Source organism: Eleutherodactylus coqui, chromosome 12 (genome assembly GCF_035609145.1).
Source record: "Eleutherodactylus coqui strain aEleCoq1 chromosome 12, aEleCoq1.hap1, whole genome shotgun sequence".
NCBI lineage: Eukaryota > Metazoa > Chordata > Amphibia > Anura > Eleutherodactylidae > Eleutherodactylus > Eleutherodactylus coqui.
The window spans coordinates 73,295,480-73,322,206 of NC_089848.1; the positions used below are offsets into that span (position 1 = coordinate 73,295,480).

The 26,727-nt window shown below is 42.6% G+C and overlaps 1 protein-coding gene across 10 annotated transcripts in view; it reads right to left on the minus strand.

The window, feature by feature from the left end:
* Positions 1-26,727, minus strand: part of OBSCN (obscurin, cytoskeletal calmodulin and titin-interacting RhoGEF) — a 281,462-nt gene that overhangs the window by 182,384 nt on the left and 72,351 nt on the right. For 9 of the 10 annotated variants that reach the window (XM_066585186.1, XM_066585185.1, XM_066585191.1 and 6 more), the window contains exons 27-45: positions 25,987-26,253; positions 25,177-25,446; positions 24,834-25,100; positions 24,488-24,754; positions 23,382-23,648; positions 22,424-22,693; positions 19,675-19,941; positions 17,786-18,052; positions 11,985-12,251; positions 7,587-7,853; positions 7,160-7,426; positions 6,730-6,996; positions 5,486-5,752; positions 4,890-5,156; positions 4,508-4,774; positions 3,200-3,466; positions 2,204-2,470; positions 1,843-2,109; positions 1,084-1,350 (exon numbers count right to left, since the gene is read on the minus strand). In XM_066585186.1, the coding sequence (XP_066441283.1) occupies positions 1,084-1,350; positions 1,843-2,109; positions 2,204-2,470; positions 3,200-3,466; positions 4,508-4,774; positions 4,890-5,156; positions 5,486-5,752; positions 6,730-6,996; positions 7,160-7,426; positions 7,587-7,853; positions 11,985-12,251; positions 17,786-18,052; positions 19,675-19,941; positions 22,424-22,693; positions 23,382-23,648; positions 24,488-24,754; positions 24,834-25,100; positions 25,177-25,446; positions 25,987-26,253 (5,079 nt within the window). The remainder of the gene's footprint in view (positions 1-1,083; positions 1,351-1,842; positions 2,110-2,203; positions 2,471-3,199; positions 3,467-4,507; positions 4,775-4,889; positions 5,157-5,485; positions 5,753-6,729; positions 6,997-7,159; positions 7,427-7,586; positions 7,854-11,984; positions 12,252-17,785; positions 18,053-19,674; positions 19,942-22,423; positions 22,694-23,381; positions 23,649-24,487; positions 24,755-24,833; positions 25,101-25,176; positions 25,447-25,986; positions 26,254-26,727) is intronic. The other variant, XM_066585194.1, reaches the window with a different exon arrangement.

Consider the following 26,727-nt stretch of genomic DNA (forward strand, 5'->3'; position numbering starts at 1 on the left):
TACCTCACAACACAAAGTCACGGACGTTCCCTCATAGGTTTCTTTGCTCTTTAATTCCTTTCTAAAGCGTGGTGGGAGAGCTGATATGGAATTAATAGCATTCTGATTACATGAGAGCAAATACAAGGTGAAGTAGTGATCACTCCCCGGTAGACCGGTAGAGTTAGTACTTTACTGCCGATAGTAAAACCTCATGTTCTAAACATAAATTTTCTCACCGATGTGGTTAATTTATAATTGGACTCAATCTATAATTTGTGGAGTCACGTTACTGGGGATCCCGAGACCTTTTCTGTCTCATTTATAGTGGTTTCTCTAAAACCTCAAGCTACAACAACCATGAGATTTGCAACCATGTTAATGCTTGACAAGACTTTTTGCACCAGATGTTGCTGGGTGAATAATCACAACTACTGACTTCTAGATAACGTGACTAGAATAAAAGGAGGGATGGTCAAGGCTCCCGAAGAGCATCGCTGTCTATATGGCCTATTAGGGTGTATGAATGTCATAGAATGACTCATGCTCTAGTTAACTCGAGCCAGTCATGCATCACAATTATCTAAATGACTGCCATGTACTAGTCCATATCTGGTCATACAAGGCTTCCCAAAACCAGCTTTTGCCAAGGGTGCTGGGAGCTTGATCAAGAGGCAAGCTGAAAGTTTTTTTAAGTGGTGAGAGCACCTCTTTTAAGCAATGGTGGTGTATGACTACAATATCTATCTCTGATGACAACAGTCACTCCTCATTTTGATGAGACCTGGTGGTCAACAAAGTTGTAATAGACATTATGATTAACTCATTCTCAGCCTTTGTAAGTTACAGACTGACATCTTAAATTACAATAAAATATTAAGAAAAAGCTGAAGCCCAATGGCGATGGATAGGAATGAGAAATATGGTTAGATCTTCTACAACAAGATGGATGACATGATGAGAGGAGTGAGAGATGGACATAAAGGGAAGAGAAGTAAAGAATACGACAGAGAGAAGAAGATGATTTAGATGGATCTGTAAAGTAGATAAAGCTGGGGTGATAGTGGAAAATAGTTATGAGAGCAAGAACTGATGGAAATTTACCCTTCACGGTCACTAAAGCTGATGTTTGGTGATCTCCACAGATACATGTGTACTCCCCGGCATCATCCAGATCCAGGCAGTGAATAAGCAGCTCCGCCACTAGACCATCCTGGACAAATTTATATTTGCTGCTCGGTTTCAGAGTCTTTTCCCCTTTCCTCCATTGCAGAGAAGCCTTTGGCTTCGTCAAGGTGCAGTGCAAGGTCACCACCTCTCCTTCCACACCTTCCTTGTTCTCCATTTCATCTTTAAAGCGAGGTGGAAGAGCTGACAAAAAGAAAACAATAAGTAAAACTTAGAGAAGGGCAGTTGAATGACAACTGTAGACACAGAAGAAACCGGTGATGATGGTGGTTAGAGGTAAACATAAGAGATGCGGTTAGGGAGGAGGTGAGTCCATGAAGAGGGAAGGAGAAGAGAAGATGATCTGTTATATATGATGTAGATGGATAGGCAGGAGAGAAGAGGATCTGTTGGGAAGAGGTGAGTCCATGAAGAGGGAAGGAGAAGAGAAGATCTGTTACATATGATGTAGATGGATAGGCAGGAGAGAAGAGGATCTGTTGGGAAGAGGTGAGTCCATGAAAAGGGAAGGAGAAGATAAGATCTGTTATATATGATGTAGATAGGTGGAAAGCAGAAAATTATTTGTTATATATGATGGAGTTGGATGGGAAGGAGAGAAGATGATCTGTTATATATGAAAGGGTTATTGATACTGTTAAGGAAGACTATGAAATATATCACAATTTATTATACCCTTCACGGTCAAGGTGCCCGCCGTCTGGTTATCTCCACACACACAAATATATCTCCCAGTATCGTGTTGGTCCAAGTTGTGGACAATCAGCTGGGCAACCAGACCTTCCTGAATGAGTTTGTACTTGTCACTGGAGTTAATGATTTTGTGTCCTTTTCTCCACTCCAGAGATGCTTCAGGTTTGGTCAGCTCACAGTGCAGAGTGACAGAATCGCCTTCTATGGCTTCCTGATTTTTTAGTTCTTCCTTAAATTCTGGCGGTAGAGCTGATAAACACGAACATAACATAAATAATAGTAATCTTTAGCGTGTAAGATAGAAGCAAAGTAAGAGATCTATTAACCCCGCACTAACATTTACCATTGACTACGAGTGTTGCTGATGTCTTTTCTTCTCCACAAACACACGTGTACTGGCCGCCATCATGCATGTCTACACTAGAAATCTCCAACTGGGCATTACAGCCATCCTGGGTCATCTTGTACTTGTTGCCGAGTTGGAGCACATGGTCTCCTTTCCTCCACTCTAGTTGAGCATTGGTCTTGGTCAGTTCACAGTTCAGAACAGCTGAGAGCCCCTCTATGCAATCCTGGTTCTTCAGTTCTCTCTTAAATTTTGGTGGTAAAGCTGATACAAGGGGGAGGGAATAATAGATTACTTAATAAGAAAAAGTTGGAAATGAAATAACTTGTTTCTGCATCCACAGAGAGAGCGAATAATCTACGTAATATTAGATTTAGATGCCTGAGAAATCCCAATGATCACCCAATAAGTAAAAAGATTATAGGAGGGGGAGGGGTTACAAAATGGTACCAATTTTTATTTATTGATTTTACACTGATTTACTAAAGTGCTTAATGCAAAGAGAAAGTGCCAAATTGGGAACCAAATCTGTTACCCCCCCCCCCCCCCCCAACCCATATCAGGGGTCTTGAGTTATATCTTAAGGATGGAGTTGTACTTCTGAAGCATTTGATATCAATGTAACACATAGAGTTAAACGTTTCTATGACAGAGTTTATCACTTTTATTGGCATAGCAAGTATGTACATGATCACTGTATGACAGGGACATGTTTTACCCAAATATCTAGAATTAAGATTTTTTTAGCATTTTAGATTTTCTTTAACATAATTGTCCCCTTTTGGTCCTCCTCCATTACTCAACCTATACATCACTTGTACTTATATTAGGAGTATATCATCAGACCAGTCATATGAAGAATCGAAAGTCTGATACTCCAGATACGGTGGTGGAAAAGAACTTATAAGTCAAATCCCTGATGATAAATATTCTATCCAGAAAACCTGGATCATAAGGCAGGTAGTTCGTTTTGGACATGATTATTTCCTTTACCTGTTACATTTACGGTTGATGAGGTTTCTTGGTCCCCATGAACACAACTATAGATTCCAGCATCGTTCTCACACAGATCAGTGATGACTAGCTCTGCGATGGAGCCTTCCTGTCTCAGGATGTATTTCTCGGACCCTTGAAGGAGCGTTTGGCCCTTTTTCCACTCTACACATACGTCCGGTTTGCTGAGCTCACAGTGAAGGACCAGTCTCTCACTCTCAGTTGCATTCTCGTTCTTCAGGCCATGTTTGAAATGAATGGGAGGAGCTGGAGAATGTGGAATGTAGTCTGTAAATATATCTGCATGACTTCCTATTGCTATCACTTGTAATAGGTTTTAGCCATATTACCCTATACTTGTATAAAGATGGAAAAAATGTACACAGTCACTTCAAACCCTAATGCCAACCCCTAGCCTCATTCTTAGCCCCTTACCCTAAACAGAGTTGTCAACCTGATTTTTTTTTTCCAGACAACTTACCCAAAAAACATAGTCAACATTTTTGATGGATGCATTTGAAAATTCATAATGAATGATAATAATTAGAAGTGATATATGTCTACAGGCTGGAATAAAGATGTGAAAGCTTTAGTTCCATTTACTCTTAACTTTAAAGTGATTATAATTACAATCCCAATAACCTGCCCAAATCTTTCCAGCTTCATAAAAAAATAACCGACACATCAGCATTTTTTTTACTGAATGTCCTAGAATACATGGACAGTTGGTGACCCTGACCCTAACCTTTAACCCTAACGTCAACCCCTAACCCCAACTTTAACACTAACTTCAACCTCTTGCCCTAATTATAATCCTAACGCCTAACCTCAGCGTCTTAGTACAACTCTAAACTTTAACCCCCAATACTAACCTGTAACCCTAATCATTTACCTGACCTCAACCTCTTAATCTAACTTTAAACCCAATCCCCAGCCTCATCCTTTTACTCAAACTCTAACCTCAACCTTCAACCCCCAACCTCAACCCCAATCTGTAACCTCAACCTCTAACCCCAACCTTTAACCCTAAACTCAACCCAAACCTCTAACCTCAACATTAACCTCTGACCCTATGCCAAACCTTAAACCCTAATCTAGTAATCCTTTTGAGTACATACTATGTCACATTGTTATAGGATTTCTCAGTGCGATTGAATGGTTATTGCCATTTTTGTGAAAAATCAAGAAAAGGACAGACAGATGGACCCATGGAGAATACAGATAATGATCAGGATGTATATGAAGAAACCGATGTCTGAATTAAGAGTTGATATTAAACTATAGAAATGAGAATGGGTAGTGCTTTACCATTCACTATAAGAACGGCTGTGGACTGCTGTTCTCCGCAAACACATGTGTAATCTCCAGTGTCTTTCTGCTCTAAATCCCGTATGACGAGCTGTGCGGTCATTTGGTCCTGCCTCATTTCATATTTCTGTCCTGGTCTGATCACTTTCTCCCCTCTTCTCCATTCCACATGAGGTGGGAGCCGGGTAAATTCACAACTGAGAGTCACCGCGTTGCCCTCCATACACTCTTCGCTAGTCAGCTCATGTTTGAAGAGAATGGGATGTTCTGAGGAGTCACATGAAATAAGATATGAAACATGGATCTTATCCCCAAAAGAGACAGTATTAATTGTCCTACTAGACCCAAAAAGATGCAGTTTTGAAGACTGATAGAAGATTACCATTGACTTTGATGTTCGCCTTGGTTTCTTGTTCTTCGTATACACAGCTGTAGCTTCCACTGTCTTTCAAGTCAAGATCACGGAGGGTCAGCTCCGCAGCTGAACCTTCGAGCCTCATTGTGTACTTGTCACTTGGTTTCAGTACCGCATGTCCTTTCTTCCAGACCACAGAGCTGACCGGCTTGGAGAGCTCACAGCGGACAGTGATAGCTTCTCCTTCTACTGCTTCACTGTTAGCGAGTTTTTCCTTGAAGACTATTGGAAGAGCTAATCCATAGGGAAAGTAAAAAAAAAAAAAACAGGACTGGTCACAATGCAAGGTCCATGTGAGGTCCTAAGAAAGCAACTTACCCATGTAAGGAGGTAGACACTGCTACTGAAATTACCAATGTAATCATAACACCTCCCCGCAAAATGGAGATGATGAATTCATGAAGAGTGTGGAACACCTAATTACTAAATTATTGAATGCATCCCAAAATATATGCTGATTACCCACACAATAGAGTAAGCTAATTAACATCTGCAAAGCTAGTGACTTCAGGGAGGCCCAAGACTACTGGAGTGTATTATGATGAAGAAACCCATTATTTTACCATTCACAGCCAGAGTGGCCATGGTCTTCTGCTCTCCACACACACAGATATACTGGCCGGAGTCGTTGTCATCTATATCTCTTATTACCAGCTCCGCATTTAGCCCTTCCTGCCTCATCGTGTATTTATCCCCAGCTTTAAGGGCCTGGTCTCCTTTTCTCCACTCTATGGAGGCTCCGGATTTGGTGAGCTCGCAGCGGAGTGTAGCCTGTTCTCCTTCAGTTACTTTTTCATTCTTTAGTTCTTCTTTAAAAAGTGGAGGTAGAACTAAAATATGCACAAAACAGTCTTACTCTTTACAATAAAGAAAATAAAAAAGACCATAAAATGAACACCCTACAGCATCATACGGACTGCTAAGACCACGCTAGAGGAGTAGACCCCAACATTTCCTCCTTTCCCCAGTGTTATCCACCCCCTTAATAAGCTCCTAAATGTTCACTTTATAAAGATATATTGAAACACAGAATTATTAAAAATTCTGAAAATGCCATCCACAATTTACAGAACATTGTAAGACATTGGCTAATGTCCCCGGCAACTCAAATTTCCATTTATGACCATAATTCCCGGGATGGCATATACACCATGTGGTAAGACAGAAACTGGACAAAAACTTTCACATTCTTCCAAAAGCCAATAGAAGAAAACACAAAGTAACACTGAACAAACACTGAAGACATGAAGATGGAAATCATTTACATGTACGGGGAAAATGACTGATGAAGGTGAAACTACAAGATTTAAGGCCTGAAGTAAAGGACTATTATTATGAACATAGCAGAATCGGTCCAGAGCCATCAGCCAAATGCTTATTTTGTCTAATGTGGGGGCTAAAATATACACTCCTCTGATGCACCTGACATACCAAGGGAGTCAATGATCGGTATCTCACATTATCTGAAGATGTCACATAGTGGATTATGCTCACTAGTTGGCACTTTGATGTGAACTGAGTAGAAACCTACATGAACTATACATGAACACTGACCTCCTAAGTTGAGGGAACTCATCTAGTGACGGAGGGTCTTTAAGCAAGACTAATTCAACCCCATTTTCAAGTAGAGATTAATCCAGAAATGCACCTAAAAGTTTGCCCTAAATTTTCTTGAAGCTACAGCATTTTTCCTAAACTTTGAACAGTAGAAATGTTATTCCCTAAATCTTGAATAAAAACTGAAAAACCTGGAATATTCTCATCCCCTGGAATCCACTGATTTTCCAGGGTGACAGTAGGACATTACCAGTGACTCTCACGGTGCCAGTTGTCTGGTGCTCTCCACAGATGCAGGTGTAGTACCCTTCATCCTCCGGGACCAGGTCACGTATGATTAGCTCTGCAGTCTGCCCTTCCTGACGGATCTTGTACTTCTTGCTTTGTTTGATCACCTTGTTCTCCTTCTTCCACTCCACAGGGGCGTCTGGCTTGTTGAGTTCACAATGCAGGGTGATAGAGGATCCTTCACTAGCTTCCTGCTGGGTCAGCTCCTTGGTGAAGTGGGCTGGAAGTTCTGGAGAGAAAATACAGTAGTGATGGAGGTAGGTGCACACTCCTGGTCATTGATATTTAGTTGTATTATGTATTAAATGATGACTGCTCTTCACACAGTTCACAACACCCCAATTATCAATCAAGACATACAGGAGACTCCACCAATCAAAACATATAATAACCTTGTACTTTGACCCGGGCAGCAGTCTGTTGGTCTCCGGTATCACAGGTGTAGGCTCCAGAATCCTCCGGTTTCACATGGTGAATGACCAGCTCTACTATAGTTCCCTTCTGCCTCAATTCATACTTGTCACTCGCTTGAAGGATGGTAATGCCTTTCTTCCATATGACGTGAGCATCAGCCTTAGTGATCTCACAGGAGAGAGTAACCGAGGAGCCTTCTTCCACATCACAGTCCTTCAGATCTTGTTTAAAACGAACTGGAAGAGCTGCAAAAAAAAAAAGAACAATAGTTCTCAACAACAACAAAAAAACTGGTTTAAGGGCACTGCCCCCTAGTGGTGGATCCTGTGGTACTTTGTCCCATATTTTCAGATAAAATGCTGAATATGCTGTTATGAGGTTTGGTATAATGATGAAATGTCCTACCAGTGATGGTCACATGAGAAGTGCTCCTCTGGTCCCCGGTGTCACACATGTAGTCACCAGAGTCTTCCGGTTTCACGTTAACAATGAGAAGTTCCACAGTGACACCTTGCTGCTTTATCTCATACTTGTCACTGCTCTCTAACACTTCTTCGTCTTTAGTCCACTTTACCGGGGCACCGGGCTTGCTGAGCTCGCAGTGCAGCTTCACTGTGCTACCCTCCTTGGCTTTCTCATTACGTAGACCCCTTTTAAATAAGACCTGGACGGCTGAGAACAAAGTAAAGACAATTTTGTCATTTTTAGTCCAAAATGATTATGAGAAGGTTTATGGCAATGATGGGGCAGAAGCCTCTCAGACACAGAACAACCACCGCTGCCATCAGTTTCTTATTGCTCTAATGAAATATCTTTGTAAATAATCTTAGTTTAAAAAATCTTCATAAAAATGCCCACCGTTCCTATGCAAACCTATGCGTATCCATGGTTACAGACTGCAAGCACACCCTGTGTAGTCAGATCCTGTAGCTTTTTTATGTACTGTCTGTGGTTATTTAGAAAAGAAGACAACACATGCCCAGCACCCATAGGCCGTAAAATCATGGCTTTTTTTATAAATCCTATAAGACTCAACATTATACAAGACAGCTGATCTTACGCGTTTCAGGCTATTACCTCCCTCAGCCATGACATACGACACAATTGGTAAACATTGACCAATAGGGTGATGAAGATCAGTCATGTGACCTCCAAGCCTCACGGTCTCAGTGACTTGAATAAAAAGAAAAACAATACCACAGTCCCAAATAGATAGTGATAATGTCATTACAGATTACAAACAGATTTTATATATATATATATATATATATATATATATATATATATATATATATATATATATATATATATAGATTACAGTGGGTAATAGTGCAGAATAAGATCTTGACTGCAATTTAAAGGAGTTTTCTAACGAAAAATATTGCTTCTAGTTAAAGCGTATTTAACTTTTAAGACAACTTATGATCCTTTAATAGCCTGTGTGTGTCTCGTCAATTTTGTAATATAAGTATATATGTACTTCATTTCTGAATAACATTGCCAACAGTGCACTTTGAAAGGTCCAAAGCACTGTGACATCCCACCACCGTACCCCATTCGATGTCTGTTAACTCTACACCTGGTGACATTATTATGGTTTCTGTACTGGAATATGCCTGTGCGATACTATCCTTTATATGCAATGCTGGTATTAGTGTATCTTGATGCCACCAGGAAGTCCTGGTGGAGTCAAGATTGACAGGGGGGTGACGCCCCCTGATGCTGATTGGTAGTTCAGCTGAATGGGCTGCAGGTCCTGGCAGGCCACTACGGAAAGATGGAAAAATCATACAGCCGCCAGCGCTGCAGGGGTAAACTGCCCCTGCACGACTGTGCCATTAAGCAACTTAAATGACGGCGTAGCATTAAGTGCTGACAAGGCATACTTGGAAACACATACCGAGAGCCCTGTGGAACGCAGGCTGCGGCATCACCATGGGACCGTCAAGTTCCTTCCCCACCGGCGTACCATACAGTGGTGAGAGGGGGGGGCCTGACCAGGGGCAGCACTGCGCCATCTCCTTCCCCACCGCCGTGCAATTCACCATAGCCAGGGGTGGGGGGCATCAGGAGGGAGAGCACAGCGTGAACCTTCTTCCCTGACAGGCCTGCAGCACAGAGGGCAGAGCGCCGTGGGACTTACAGTTAAAGCCGGCGCACACTGACAACAGCAGGGATCCCAGCACAGGCGTCCGTAGAGGAGAGCACGCAGGGCATAAAAAAGTGTGACCACCACCAGGAGGAACACACCACTGAGGCCATACAGTGCTGGGGGACCACAGACTCAGTGATGCTGGAAGGACACAGCGGCGGGGGACAGTGAGTAACTGCCGCCGCACGCACAGCACACCCGACTTTTACTGATGGCAGTAAGATCTTCCAGGACCTTTACATCTTGCACCAATCAACAGCTAGAGATTTGACAGGGGCGTTCCTACATGGAAGCCCTGTCAAACCCGTAGTTCCGGTGGCGTCAAGATACACTAATACCTGCAATGCTTACACATTCGACTTGCATATCCCCTTGACCTGACAGCAAAGGATTGATGCGTATCCCAATACTTTTGACAACATAGTGTATAAGATCAGGAGAAGCGAAGATTGTGCACACACTGACTACAGTTCTGAGAGGTGTGTGCATGCAGGGAGGCTGAGCATATGAAGACAGGCCCTCCTCCTGAGCTAAGAAAGTGTCCTAATTGCTAGAGAAGCAGAATGTCTAATGACAAGCATTGGATTGCAGAGGGGCTGCACAGCACACTTGATGTTTAGTGGTAAAAAAAACATTTTTAATGGAAGTATATTGCAACACTGATGACACACACAAGCTATTACATGACCATTAGTTGACTGAAAAGTTACATCTGCTTTAATCCGGCCACAATTCTAAACATTTTTTGTATTTACACTTATTTAAAAAATTGTTTTCATCCCCAGGTATTCCAGGGCTAATGTCAGAATAGTGTCACCTGATGTCTCTGTTCTGTGTCCAATTAAGTAATTGTTCCACCTGCTCAGTCTTGCTTTTCTCTCTGCTCCACTGGGTATGTGGAGGCATCCTGGTTTGGCGAGCAGCTGCGTCTGAAGTTGCTACATCTTCTATGATGCCAAAAGACATGCTGAGCAAGTGATAAGAGTGAGGCAGTGTTACTGCAATAGCTCAGCATCTCTTCTGACAAGCAGGAAAAAATGTTGCAACTTCAGATGCAACCACTCACCACACCAGGGATCCCTTCACAGACCCAGAGCAGTATAGAGGGAAGCAAGATTGAGCATGGGTGACAACCTTAGAACATTTCTGGAGCTGAACATGGAATAGAAACAGCAGGTTAGTCCTGGAATATCTGGGGATAGAAATATTTATAATAAGTGTAAATGCAAAAAATGTTGCATTAAGGACTGCATTTAACTAAAAACAATATTTTTTGTGCACAACCCTTTCAAGCTTTTCTGATGAGTAACTTTTTATGTGATTCCCACCCCTAATGGTATTAGTGTAGTATGTCTCCACCAGAAGTATGGGTTGGCTGGGCTCAGCTACAGGTAACACCCATATCACGCCCACAGCCCCCCATTGGCTCCTGCACACATATCTTCTGGATGGAAGTCCAGGCTGAAGCAGCAGGTGGAGCACCCCATAGACGGCTACACGGTCCCCGCTAGCCCACGGTACTGGTAACAGTGAGGAGCATAACAGTGGGGAGTCGGGACATGAGCAGCAGGCACCGGTGAGGTGGCAGCAGGGACACATGGCTGCTAGTCCGGGACAGACAGAAAGGACTGGGTAGACATGGAGGAGGTGATGTTTCGCTCGAGAGGCTCAGGTCAGGAGGAAAATGAGCAGTGGCCACAGGTGAGGGGGCAGCTGGGACACATGGCGGCTAGTCCGTGACAGACAAACAGGACCAGGTAGACAGGGAGGAGGTGATGGTTCGCTTGGGAGGCTTGGGTCAGGAGGTGGGCGTTTGGGTCGGGAAGTGAGCGCTTGGGTCGGGAGGTGGACGTGGCTGTAGCCTCGGGAAGGTGTGTGTGAAGGAGTCAATCAGGAGCTTTGGGCGTGACCTGGGCATTACCTGTAGCTCAGCCAGCCAAACCATACTTCTAGTGGAGACATACTGCACTAACACCACCCCTAATAGAGCAGTTAACGCTTTCAATACCCTGTAGTACCATGGCAGAGAAGTCTCCATTGTGAATCTGTGCAAAATGTAAAGAAACTGCTGAAATGTTGCATGAGTTTCTATTGAAAATATCTGACAAGTGCAAATGTAGAATTTAAGAATACAAGTACATAGCACATATTACAGACGGCAGGATGTGCATGTGGATGGGAAGACTACAAATGATGTATTACCTTTAATGTATGCAGTGATGTCAAAAGCTTATTATTAAATATCAAAGTGAACTGTTTAGGAAACTTAATGACTATGACTAAGGACTGTGTAGGCCTCAAATGCATCAGCAGTCTTGCTGGATCTTATGGGAGGTAAAATAAAGCCTTGATTTTACTGCCTGTGGATGCTGGATATGAGTTTCCCTTCTATCGTCTGTGTTCCTCCCTGTTCATCTGTGCACCCTCAGGTGATGCTATGATGAGCTGGACTTTTTTACTACTTGACTGCAGGATAACACTACACCATGGAGACACATACGTCTGCATAGGTGCTGTAGACATAAAATAGGAGCTTTTTAACCAACACTACTGACTATCTTTAATTTAAGATAAATTGGAGTAAAACCAAAAACATGCATATTCAGTCTGGAGAAGGAAGGATGTTAAGAAGTCCACATTTGTGAATTTACCCTTGACAGTTAATGTTGCAGAGGACGACCGTTCTCCTGTTTCACACATATACATTCCCTCATCTTCTTTTACCAGATTGTGAACCAGTAATTCCATTCTGCAATCTTTCATCTTCATCTCATATTTATTGCTGGACCTCAGGAGTTTTCCATCCTTCTTCCACTGCACCGAAGCTTTCTCATTGGAGACTTCACAGTAGAGTGTCGCTGTCGTACCTTCCTCGCCCTCCGTGCTCTGAACCTCACGTTTGAAGAAAGCCTGGACAGCTGGAATATACAAAGTTGTTTGTGTTATTGTAGAGAGTATATAAAGTAGCATTGTATGTTGGAATAGAAGGAACCACATGCTCATAATTCTCGTTTTGTGGTTTCAGAAAACAATTGTCATGACTGCAGTAACACTAAGATTAATAAGACGGAAGACAGAATCATCAACCAAAAGGACAGGCAGGAGATACTGACATCACCCATACAGTCATTGTTGGCTTTAAATGGCTTATTACACTATGCACATGTAGGACCAATACATCAAAGACATTTTCTGCAGGTCGCCACGACTTAAGCAAGCCATACATGTAAGACAGTCTTAAGTATCTAAAGACCTCCCAACTGTCCCTTGATGGCAGATGACGGGGCAAGTAAGGATCAGAAATGTAGGAGTCTATCGTACTCAATCATTAGTCCTGCCAGAAGATAAGTCACTCACAGAAGTGTCTGACAGGGACACAGGGATTAAGGAGGGAGACAAAAGTATGAAGAGAGGATGGAGGGGTCTGCAGGAGCAGAGAGGTCTGGAGGAGGACAAAGGTGTCTGGAGGAGTGGACAGAGGTGTCTGGAGAAGAGGACAAAAGAGTTTGGAGGACAGAGGATTGTGGAGGAGGTCAGAGGAGTATGAAGGAAAAACAGAGAGATTTGTAGGAGTCTGGAGGTGGAACAGAGGGGTCTAGAGGAGGACATAGGGGTCTAGAAGAGGGGATGGAATATTCTGGAAATGTTTAGAAGGGACAGGTAAAGGAAATAGGGGTCTGGATTAGGGACAGAGGAGTCTAGAGGGGACAGAGGAGTCAGGAGGGAGACAGAGAGGTCTGAAAGACACAGGGAAATGTAGAAGTCAGTGGTGTCTGGAGGAGACAGAGGAGCCTGGAGGGAGGACACGGGTCTGAGGAGGACAAAGGAGTCTGGAAGATAACAGAGGAGTATGGAGGAGGGCAGAGGAACCCAGGGGAGTCTGGAGGACAACAGAGAAGTATGGAGACAGACAGAGGAACCCAGAGGGGGACAGATGAGTCTGGAAAGGACAGGGAAATCAGGCGGAGGGGACAACTGGAGTCTGGAGAGTACAGAGAAGCCTGCAGGGAAACAGGGGGCCTGGAGGAGGACAGAGGAATGTTGAGGGGCACAGAGGGGTCTGGCAAATGATAGAATAGTCTAGATTAGGGACATACGATACTGGAGAAGGGCAGAGGATTCTGCAGTGGAACAAAGGAATATAAAAATGACAGAGAAGTCTGAAGGTGGCAGAGGTGTCTGAAGGAGGGAAAGATGAGTCTGGAAGGAACAGAGGGCTTTGAAGAAGGACAGAGGAATCTGTGATATGGGATTAGTAAATTAATCTGAATCTTTAATCTTGGAAATCATAATGTCACAATTTATTAAAGTTATAGAAGAATTATGTAAGAACTTAACAGAGAATGCAACATAGAAGCAGCAAATGACGGTGCTCTATTTTCTAAGTATTCCACGAACAATAACTGAATAAATTGAGTTTCCAAAGACAAAGGAAAAATGTAAATCTTCACATTTAGTGGAAGTCATGAAAGAAGCTTTCCTCTTATTCTTGAGTGACGTTCTTGTCTCCATAGAGAGTGGGTCAGTCAATGTTGGGCGAAGAGTCATCACTGAATGATGAAGATTAGTTACGTCTTATTATTCTGGTCTTTCCACAGCTCCAGACTAGTTGGAAAAACCTGTTGGGTCTTCAGTACCCAACCTTGGCTTCAGAAGGTAAATTATTAGTTGCCACTTATTTTATCTCATCTATCGTTACGTTGCAAATATCTGCTGAGTTCCCACAGAGTACTTGAATTAGTGGAAGTTTTAATGAAAACCAATCTCCAGGGGTTGGTCTTACCCTTCACATCAAGGATTGTGCTACCTTTCCCTGTTCCATATTCACAGACATATGTGCCACAGTCTTGGTGGGTTGCGTCACGGATGACCAGCTCATTGTCACATCCAGATCTAGTTATCTGATACTTTAGGGAGCTTCTAAGGACCCTTCCGTCTTTGAACCAGGTGACTAGCTCATTTGCTTTGGAGGTTTTACAGTGAAGAGTAGCACTTTCCCCCATAGATACCTCCAAACTAGTGGCTGAGGGCTTTTCTGGAATAACATGAGATGACAGATATAGAGCGCATCTGGCTCCAGTCTCAAAAATCATCTAGGATATTCTAAATCCCTACTCCAAAATGTTCAGCTACATACAAAATAATAAATATACTTTCACTAATTTATACTTCCAAATAAGGCAAAAAAAAAAATATATATAGATTCAACTACTGTAATTCCTAATCATCTGACTCAAACTCCAACTCCAAGACCTTCCATATGTGGATGGCTTTGAAAAGACAAGATATGGACTATTTCTTAGTGTTTTCACTCAATGCAAAAAAACTATTTTTATTGTTCTCTACTTTTGCCATTGGTTCATCTGGAAGGATAAGACTGATGTATGAAAATTGGATTTACTGATTATTACCTTTCACTAAAAGTTTTACAGAAGTTTTCTGGTTTCCAGCTTCAAATGTGACCATCCCAGAGTCCTTCACACCCAACTGCTTCAAAGACAGAGTGTGATAGCCCCCTGCAAGGGCTTGTATGTCATTGACTTCATTTGTATGGAGTGGGGTTTTATCCAGGAACCATTGTACTTTCTGGTAATGTGCCGGAGAGATCCTACACTTAAATATGACAGATTCTCCTTCAAAAACTTCAGCATCTTCCAGGTCTTCTACTATAAGAACTTTCTGGCCTAAAATGAACACAGACAGTTGAGAAACTAAGATCCGGCGGGATGAAGTGAAGGATCGGTGTTTTGTGGCCACTTATCCATTCTTCAGGGTGCTCCATTCTTTGCATAGACAGGGGAAACTCATACACATAGCTTCCATGGGATGACAATGTACAGACACAATAAGCAGTCATCTACAGACAATGACAAACTAACACAGAAGATCATGCATTCATTTCAGTGTTGAGGCAACACACATCAGGGATGGACATTGTCTAAGTGATTACACAAAATGACAAAACTTGGACATTGCGATCGACTCTAAAATCGTCACCGAAATTACAGTAAATCAAATTAGTATTCTGTGTGACGGTGTGACCGCCATTTGCTTTCGAAACGGCATCAATTCTTCTAGGCACACTTGCATAAAGTAAGGGGTTATGTAGGATTATAGTCAGGTGTATGATGAACCAGTTATATCAAACAGTTCATAATGATCAGCATTTTCATATGAAGGTTGAAATACGGTCATTAATTGAAACAGCTGTGTAGGAGGCTTAAAACTGGGTGAGGAATTGCCAAATTGCTATAAAGGTGATGTTGTGGAAGACAGTTTCATGTCACAGGTCATACACCATGAGAAAACTGAAAACAGTAATAAGACGCAAAGTCTCTCCCAGGCAAATATTTGAAAACAGACTGGGGCTTCAAGACGTGCTGTTCAAGCTCTTTTGAGGAAGTACAAAGAAATAGGGAATGTTGAAGGTGGTAGACACAGTGGTGAGCCAAGGAAACAGTGCAGTATATGAAAGACACATCATGCTTACTTCCTTCGAAATTGGAAGATGTCCAGCAGTGTCATTAGTTCAGAACTGGCAGCAACCAGTGGGACTCAGGTACACTCATCTAATGTTCATAGAAATCAGCCCAGAAGTGGTCTTTATGGAAGAATTGTGGCCAAAAAGCCTTACCTTCAACATAGAAACAAGGCCAAGTATCCCAATTATGCATAACAACGTAGGAACTGGGGTGCAGAAAGATGTCAGCAGGTGCCCTGGACTGATCAGTCAAAATATTAAATATTTGGCTGTAACAGAAGGCAATCTGTTCTCTGAAGCGCTGGAGAGCCGTACAATAATGAGTGTCTGCAGGCAACAGTGAAGCACGGTGGAGGCTCCTTGCATGTTTGCGGCTGCATTTTGTTGAGTTGGAGGTTTGGTCAGGATTAATGGTGTCATCAATGCTAAGAAATACAATCAGTTACTGTACTTATTCATCATGCAATCATCAGGAAGGTTTCTGATTGGCTCCAAATTTATTCTACAGCTGGACAACAATCCCAAACATCCAGCCAATGTCATTAGGAGCTATCTTCAGAGTAATGAAGAACAAGAAGTCCTGGAAGTGATGATATAGACCCTGAGCTTGCCATCATCCAGTCTGTCTGGGATTTCACAAAGAGATGTAAGAATTTAAGAAAGCTACATCTATAGAAGATCTGTGGTTAGTTTCTTAAGATGTTTGGAACAACCTCCTTGCTGAGTTCTTTCAAAAACTGTGTGCAAGTGTTCCTAGAAGAATTGATGATGTTTCGAAGGCAAAGGGTGATCACACCAAATATTGATTTGATTTGTATTTCTCTTTTTTTCATTCACTTGGAATTTGGTTAACTAATATAAAAAATATAAACACTTCCATTTTTGAAAGTAGTCGTACTGTGCAGCGTTTTCTTCACATCTGCCTTAAACCTTTGCACAATACTGTATATATAGGTGATGTCATGGACTGCACTATAAAGAACACTGCCCTTATTATAAGACACAACCTTACAGGATTGTTATATGCAGTATATATTGGGTGGCCACAGACAGAGAAGCCACCTGTCTATACATTGGACTCTACATCTAACCATTGGGAACGCCCTGCTGATCCCCGCACATGAGCAGTGAACCCTAATCTTCCATGGAAAACAATCATATGTTATCACAAAGTAGTGTTATAAAAAGTTCCTAAATATTGGAAACAGAAGTTCCCTCCACACTTTATAGTCCGAGTGAAGTCCGGGCATGGCATCAAAATGTAAATGTCCTTCTGAGCTCTGGCGTCTACATGTCTGCAAACTATTTTCAATCAGTGGGTCTAGATAAAAGTAAATCTAAAATGATAGAACTAAAAGACCTTGGGGAACACATTTGGGTAAGGGCTGGATGTTATCTTCACAAGAGGCTCAATGTATCAGTAATATATTGGCAATGTATCTGCAGTGTACTGGTAGCATATCAGCAGCATATCAATAGGGTATTGGAAGTGTGTTGGCAGTGTATTTGTAGGGTGTAAGTTCATTGGAAGGGTTTCAGCTGAGTATCTGTAGTGTATTGGCGGTATATTAATGAAAAGATGCAATAACACCTCTGCAGCACCACCTATTGGAACGCAGCATTCCTGTAAGTCAATATCAGACCTTTTTAAACAAGCCTTATAACAATGACTGGGAATTGTGAGCCAAAGCCAGAATAACCATGCACAGACAGCTGTTTCGGGGTGATTACCCCTCTTTAGTGTGCAGCAGGTTATTGGCTTGACTGGTGAGCGGTCTATATATGTGGGTCAAGAAGGGTATTGATTCTCCTTAAGCAGAGCAGCTAGAAAGTGTGTGAGGAGATTGGCGGTATACAAGTAATGTATCAGCAGTTTCCGTAGTGTATCGATAGCATATTGGTGGTGTATCAGTAATGTATCAGCGGTGATTTTGCAGTGACTTACTAGGCTATCAGCAGTGCTACTCATACCTGTAACGGTGAGGGAGGCTTTGCTCTGGGCATCTCCAATATCACATATGTAAGTGTCGCTATCGCTCTTCTCCAGGTCGTTGATGGTAAGGCTAAGGACATTTCCTTTCTGGCTGACCTCATACTTCTTGGAGACCTTAAGCTCAGTGATACTTTTCCTCCACTTCACAGTTGATGGGTTTCTCTCAGTCTCACAGGTAAAGATGGCGGCTTCCCCCTCCTCGGTCTTCACATCTGAAATCTGCTTTATGAATCTATTAGGTTTTTCTGTAGGTATAAATAAGAATGGGAGTTACATCTTTCTCTCATTTTCCCATGATCAGAAAATTACTAATCTGTTACTAATCTCAAATTATACAGTGACTCTATCCCACCACTAATTATCTACTAACACCTCAAGAAGAAGACACAAGTGTCTGAGACAAGACCTTCCACACGATGTATATCCTGTATCAGTTAGAAATCCCTGCAATCTCCAGCTCAGCCCAGTGTGTCTATGATGAGGAGGCCGTTATATACAAATATTCCCGCACATAAGGCTATAAAACAGGATTATCTGAGAACAGCCAAAATGTTCTCAGGTCATCATGAGTCTAAGATTTACATGACTGAAATTACATATATGGCCCTCACAACATAGAAATTTATAATGGGACAAAAGGAGAAAAATGGCGGATCCATCTGCTCTGCAAACTGAGCTCATTTATGCCTTTTGAAGTATCTTGATGGATTCTATGTAAGTTAAAGAGGTTTTCAAGTAATTTACCATTGATGACTTATCGTCAGGATAGGTCACAAATAGCTGATCAGCAGAGGTCCACCACTTGGGATTCCTGACGATCAGCTGATCCTCCAGCCTGCTGTCAGTGCAACTAAGTTGAACATCTGCATTGGGGGTGGAGACCAGGTGTAATAGAAGGCATCACTCCCACTGAAATTACTGGAACTATGCCTTCTATTACACTTCCGGCTCTGAACCTAAGGGTGCATTCACACGAACGTATATTGGCTCGGTTTTCACGCCGAGCCGATATACGTCGTCCTCATGTGCAGGGTGGGGAGGATGGAAGAGCCAGGAGCAGGAACTGAGCTCCCGCCCGCTCTCTGCCTCCTCTCTGCCCCTCTACACTATTTGCAATGGGGAGAGGCGGGACAGGGGTGGGGCTAATTCTTGGGACTTAGCCCCGCCCCGTCCCGCCTCTCCCCATTGCAAATAGTGCAGAGGGGCGGAGAGGAGGCGGGAGCTCAGTTCCTGCTCCTGGCTCTTCCATCCTCCCCCCCCCTGCAGAGAGAGACGACGTATATAGGCCCGGCGTAAAAACCGAGCCGATTTACGTTCGTGTGAATGCACCCTAATGCAGATGTCCAGCTCGGCTACACTAACAAAGGACTGAGGATTATATGATCGGCAGGGATACCGAGCTGCGGAAACCCAATGATCAAATGTTGATTACCCATGGACGGTAATGATTATCTAATGGTTTCTTATTACCCTTTATCCTTTCCCCATCCTGATAAATGTACTGAAGGGAAACTGCACAAAATACCTGGAGCTTCCCCAGAGCCATTGCATAGAAACACCAGTGGTGTCCTACAGGTAATGTATGACACATCACCATGCTCTTACAAAGATGCTGAATGATAAAAGTGCTGGCACCAAAGTGGGCACGTAATGGCCACCATTCCCTAATACACAAGCGACAATGATAATGTACATAACTATATTGTATGGGGTCAACATAACATCTCTTGTTTTTTTTCCTTCTGATAAATATAAAGAATCTTTTTAATGATCTGTTACAAATACACAGAACCTAAAGACCAAATGACGGGACTGATCCACAAGCACCACTGTCCTGTAACCATTGTCCCCCATCATTGTCACCTACCTACAATTTGTACTGACGCTTTGGTCTTAGAGATGGAAGTTTCACAGATGTATTCTCCAGAGTCTTTGGATGAGGTCTCATGAATTACAATCCAGGCCTCTGTTGCCTCTTGGCAGATTTCATATTTCTGGCTTTTCTTCAGCACTTTCCCATCCTTCAACCACTTAATGTTTGCATCCTCCTTGGAGAGTTCACATTTCAGCACAATATCTTCTCCAGCAGTAGAGGTTTTATCTTCCAAAGGTTTTGATATAACCGCGGGTTTTTCTAAAAATGCAAAAACAGGATGATAAAAGGGAATTGCCAGATGTGGACCCTGGAAGAACACTGTCATAATCACTGATGTATGCCTAATCACCAACATCACTGTTCAACCTTACCATTGACATCACTGCCCAACATCATTACCAAAACCATTGTCCCACTTCACCACAACTATCACTACCTGACCTCATTATCAACATTAGTGCCAAATCTCATCACCAACATCACTACTTGTTCTCACCACCAGAATTACTGTCCAGCCTAGTCAACAACACTACTTTCTGACCTCATCACTGACATCATGGCCCGACCTCATCACTGACATCATGGCCCGACCTCATCACTGAAATCGCCGCCCAACCTTATCACTGTATCAGTTCCCAAGATCATCATGAAAATAACTTCCCAAGCCAATCACTATTACCAATATCCTTGCCCAACCTCATCACCAACATTACTGCTTAACCTCATCACCAACACCACTGCCTGACCTCATCACCAACACAACTGCCAAACCTCATCACTAACATCACTGCCCAACCTCATCACCAACATCATTGCCTGACCTCCTCATCAACATTGCTGCCAAACCTCATAGTAACATAGTATGTAAGTCTAAAAAAAGAGATATGTCCATTTAGTTCAGCCTATTACTCCCCCAATGGTGATCCAGAGGAAGGCAAAAAAAAAACATGAGGTAGAAGCCAATTTTCCCCACTTAAGGGAAAAAATTCCTTCCTGACTCCAATCTGGCAATCGGAATAATTCCCGGATCACCGACCCTTTTCAAGTTATTAATGATTATAAGATATAATATTCAGCTACAATACCCCCCAATCCCGATAGAAGACCTACTACTGAGGAAGGAACCTCCCACCGGAGCCCTATCAAAGATCTGTAACATGCTCCTGACACAGATTACTCCAGGATATCCTTCCTTCACCGGATCCTGGGAGAGGGAGATCAGTCTCAGACTCCGATTGGGACAAAGCATTTGTATTCTCCCATAAACTAACAATAGCTCGTACAGCGCAGGAAAAGAACTACAAGCTGCTGACTAGGTGTTATAGATGTTCAGACCTCATCCATCGCATTTATCCATCTGTATCAGACTCCTGCTGGTGCGGCGGATCTGGGCCAGGAACCATGTTTCACATCTGATGAGAATGCCCGACTATTCGAATCTTCTGGAATTCCATTTTCCAGTTAAATGAGCAAACCACATACACATCGGTAGAGGCTTTCCCCAACTAGCACTACTCTCCATCATCCCAGGTCTATTCACCAAGATAGAAAATGGTCTATTGCGACACTGGCAGGATGCCCACCATCCTCCGAGACTGGAGGATCCCTCCCCCTCCGACTATCTTGGAGTTTATACAAGAACTGAACCATATAATGCACATGGAGGAGATGGTGGCCAAATGTGAACTCATGTGTCTTCTATGGACCACCTATCAGGAAACCCCAGAATTCTTAAATTTATTAGAGTGAGAACACAGCACTGAGCAGTACCCTCTGTAATATCCTCAACATGCCTCCCAACAAACGCAATCACATCCACCCATATCTGCCCTTTGCCATCCGCATTAATATATATACACGTTTATTTCGTCCCTTTCCTCCCTTCCATTTGTTTTTTGTTATTTCTTCTTTTCTTCCTTCCTCTTCTCTCTCTATTTCCCTTATTTCCTAGCTTTTCTCTATGCTTCTGTTCTATAACCCATACTACCAATAGTCCGTTCTGAAGTTGCTACGATACTAGGTTCTCTCCGCTGTAAAGCGATAATCCACTAAAATGATTATGCATGACAAATAACTTCATGATGAGCAATTTGCTCCGACAAAGACTCATAGCATAAAAGGTAACTCTACAGCCTGTTACAAAAGAAATGGCTGAGAACCCTATGCATGTTGTTATGGTATTGGAAGGACTATGAGAAAAGCTGGAAAAAAGCTACAAAGAACTATTTGGTACAACTCTTGCTGTAGAATTCAAGGCCGTGCTTTAAAAAGATATAACTGTACCTCTGTTTACCTTTGTATCTTGTGTTTAAAATGTAATAAACAGATTAAACATATTATAATGTATCGCTCAAGAAAGGCATCCAGCCCCTCTTGAACTCTTTTATCGAATTTTCCATCAGCATGTCCTCCGGCAGAGAGTTCCATAGTCTCACTGCTCTTACAGTAAAGAACCCCCTTCTATGTCGGTGTAGAAACCTTCTTTCCTCTTGATGTAGAGGATGCCCCTGTGTTACAGTCACAGTCCTGGGTATAAATAGATGATGGGAGAGATCCCTGTATCGTCCCCTGATATATTTATACATAGTTATTAGGTCGCCCCCCAGCCATCTCTTTTCTAAACTAAATAACCCCAATTTAGTGGTCCAACCATATTCACCATCACTGCCTGACCTCAAAAATAATATAACTGCCTGGCATCGGTCAGTAGTTATCTTGGCATAACAATGGGACATCTTACCTGTGACAGTCAACGTGGCTTTGGATGACAAATTGCGAGCTGTGAAGACCACATCCCCAGCGTCACTGGCCTTTACCTCCTTGATATTCAGAAGGTATTTCCGACCCTTATTGGACACCTCAAACCTCTGATCATTCTCGACATCGAGCCCATTCACAGTCCAGGAAGATTCATCAATACTCTCATGGGATAGGACGCACTCGAAGCTGCAGCTCTCGCCTTCTTTAGCTTCAGAGCTCTTCAGTCGTTTTGTGATTCCGATGTTGAGCTCTGCAGTGACAAATCACAGGGGAAGTCAATGTGATCGCCTGTGTGTTTTTATTCATTATTTGTGTCTCAGGATTACTGGAAGGATACAACTCCTGTTTCTACATTGACCTAAATAATAACATGGTATACAGTGAGCTCCTGTGCTCCCTCTATTGGTGGCTGCAGGTAGACAGAATGCGGCATATTTACTCAAAACAGGATTTCTTACGCCAGTCTAAGTAAACTATGCACAGGTTTAAGTACAACAAATGTATTAAGAGGTGCCAGCTGGCAGAGGTTTCAGCTATGATTTACACCAGTTTCTGGTATAAATTATAGCAAATCTGATGGGAAGTATGCGGTCATGTGCCTTAATGGTAGTCCCGCCCAGTTTTTCAAAAGCAATCAAAAAGTTGCAATTTCGGCACTTGCACCGAAATTGCGACTTTTTTCTGCCACAATTCTGGCAGAATAAATATATTAAATGTGTCCCAAAGTTATGAAATGCCGGCAATTTGAAGTTCTGTATCGGAAAATCTGCTCCAACCCATATGGAGATATATTATATTATGTCATTATTTAGCGCAAAATGTTGGATCTAGAAATAATGTGGGGTTAGATGGTTGATTTCTATTTTATTCAAGCTTATTGTAAGTATGTGACAAGCCACCCACCATCGACACAGTGAGGATGGGAGTTTATAATTCACCTTGAATGCTGACTTTGGACTTAGCCACATCAGTCCCAATGTCGCAGATGTAGAGTCCTACATCTGCCTTGTTCAGGTTGTGGATGGTGAGAGACACAGATTTTCCTGCCTGAATCTGTTGATATTTGTCTCCATTTGGCAGAACTTGGTCATTTCTCTTCCAGACAACAGTGACTTTCGGTTTGGAGACCTCACACTTCAGCGTGACTACTCCTCGCTCCTCCGCCACCACGTCATCCAGAGACTTCATGAACACCACAGGCTTCTCTACAAGAAGAGTACATCATATCCCATGTTAAAGAACATGAGGTCAACATGTTAAAGAAGTAATCTATAGTAAAGACTCCTCAGGAGAGGTTCTCTCAGTACCCCCATGACAAAACTTCCTGCTCCAGTCTGTTAGCTCAGTGTAATTATCAGAACATTAACTCTTATTATGATTAGACTGGTCTTCATGCATGAAGTTTAGTAAATTTCCTTAATTTCCATCAAAAAATACAACTGATCTGGTATTTCTTAAAGCAAAAAAAAAATATCAAAAGACTTTTCAGAATATGCTACTGGCTACTGTGTGTGCATGAGGAATATCACAATTTCTTACCATTATATGACTTGTATCCTGCATTTATCACCTGTTTTCCCCTCTGAAGACTGTATTACTAATTTTCCCTTCTTTTGTCAGCACATCTGTGTGAATCATTCTCCCCCATCCTTCACCCTCTCCTTCAACTACCTCCTCCCCTCTGCTCTCTGTAGACATCAATGATCAGCATAGTCATCCCCCTTCATCATTACCTGTATTCCAACTTTATGTGTGTTACTACAGGGGAAATGAGACCTCTAGTGATCAGCCCAAAAATATAATTTGAGGTAATGCGATTTGCACTTTTGCTTGCTGAAAGTGCTGTGACCATTTAATGATAATCTTACCTCAACAACGGAGACATAGATGAACTAATATTCTTATACTAGAATGTAGCATTGGGCATATGATTTGTGACCATGACATTGAAGTCTCCAATGGTCTGTTAATTAATAACCATGATCCTGGAGATGCCAGACTCAAAGTATGTTCCTGTCTATTCTTTAGTAGCCCCTTCACCTACCTTTGACCTTCAGTTCTGCACTGACTGTCAGCTTCTCGGTCTTCAAGCTCACAGTCCCGGAGTCCTGGGCAGCCACTTGTTTCAGAGTCAGTGAGTGGCAGCCACCAATCTTCTTAATGTCATTGTAGTTGTTTGTGTAGAGTAGCGTGCCATTGAGGAACCATTCTACCTCCTCGTCTTCATGGGACAACTCACAGGAGAACATAGCACAGCTCTCCTCGTCCACCTCCAAGTTTGCCAAAGGCTTCAACACTTTGACGTCCCGAGCTGAGGAGCATAGAGCAAACAATTATGTGACTGGTGACATACAGCAAAGCCCTAATCTCTCCTCGTTCATAGACTTTACCTTGAACCGTTAGCGTGGCAGAAGTCTCGGCTGTGCCCGCTTTACACATATAAGTGCCGCCATCTTCAGGAGTCACCTTTGAAATCCTTAACTCTGCTGCACCACGCTCCTGCTTTATTCTGTATTTGTCTGAGGCCTCGATCAGCGTTTTACCCCGGAACCATTCAACAAACTTAGGAGGAGGCTTAAACTCACAACAGAAAAGAACAGACTGGCGTTCACTGGCTGTCTTGTCCTCTAGCTTTTGCGTGACTTGAACTGGAATATCTGAACAGCAGAAGAAGAAATGACTAAGCAGTCAGAATCCTGCTAGACATAGAGCGAGAATCGCAAGAACACTTACCCTTCACAACCAGATTAGCGGTGGACTTGGATTTCCCAATGTGAAACTGGATGGCACCACTCATCTCTGGGGATGTTTTCCAGAAGGTCAGCCGATGCACTGTCCCATCCTGCTCTATGCTGATGTCTTTTCCATCTTGTAGAACTTCACCTCCCAATATCCACTTTGGGGGCTTTACAGACACAATGTTCGTTACGCACTCAAATGTCACCTTTTCTGGCTGAGTCACCTCCACATCACTCAAATCAGTGACAATGTTAATAGATTGCTCTGTAGGAAAGAGGGGGGAGAAATGCAATGATAGATAGATAGATAGATTATTTTTTGCCCCAAAAGAGGCACCAGGTCTTATTTTCGGGTGAGGTCTTATTATACTTACCTAGCAAGCTCGGTCCAGGTCTCTCCCGCTCCTCTTCATAGCTCCCGTGGGCTTCCTGCAATGCTCTATGTGATGGCTGTGATTGGTTCATCCAGCGCTGCATTGATTGGCTAAGCAGCAGTCGATAAACCAATAGCAGCCATCGCTTTCTGGAGGCAGGATTTATGAATCCTGTAACCAGGAAGTGATGTTGTATGAGTGCTGAGGACTGCGAGAAGTACGCACCAGAGCTATGAAGAGGAGCGGGAGGAACCTAGACTTGGACCAAGCCTGCTAGGTAATGTGTTCCTTTTTTGTTTAATGTAGTGTATCTAGGGCTTATTTTCAGGGTAGTGCTTATAATTCAAGCCTCCCTGAAAATCTGGCTAGGGCTTATTTTGGGAGTAGAAAACACGATAGATAGATAGATAGATAGATAGATAGATAGATACCTTCTATTAGCAGTTTGGCAGAGGTCTTATCATCTCCAGCATCACAAGTGTAGGTATCCTCATCCTTGAACTCCACCTCATTGATGATGAGCTTCCTGTAGAGCCCTTGACTGACAATCTCATAGCGGTCTCCTGCTTGGATGACTTTGTCCTTCTTGTACCAGGTCACCTCTGCGCTGGCACGGGATACTTGGCACTCCAGGAATGCCCGATGCTTCTCTATAGCAATCTTATCTCGCAGCGGCTTGGTTATTTTCACTGGTAGTTCTGCAACAATATGAAAGAATAATCCAGTTGATAATATTCTAAAAGTCTTCTTATGTCAGAGGAGCTGAGGAGATTAGACCATGGGAAATCAATTCCAATTAGCAAATAAATCCTTTACTGATCTTATACTGATTCAAAGTTGCATCATGTCTTATATGCCAGTCACATCCAGAGCCACAGTCACAATTTCATTGTAACATTATTTCTTATATTCCAGTCACATCCACAGCATAGCTGAGGCCTGGGAAAACCCTATTCTCTGACAATCCAGTGTGAGAGCAGTAAATATGTATCCATTTTGTGTCTTCTATTCATCTTATATGCTTCAGTATCTTATATGTATATTTTTTTTCATTTTCCTTTACGAGAACTTTGCAGACATACTGGACAACCTTGATTGTTGAGCAACTTCAGACAAAAAAAAACGGACTGACAACCTTGACGTTATCAGCACAAGTTTCCCAAGAATGTGTT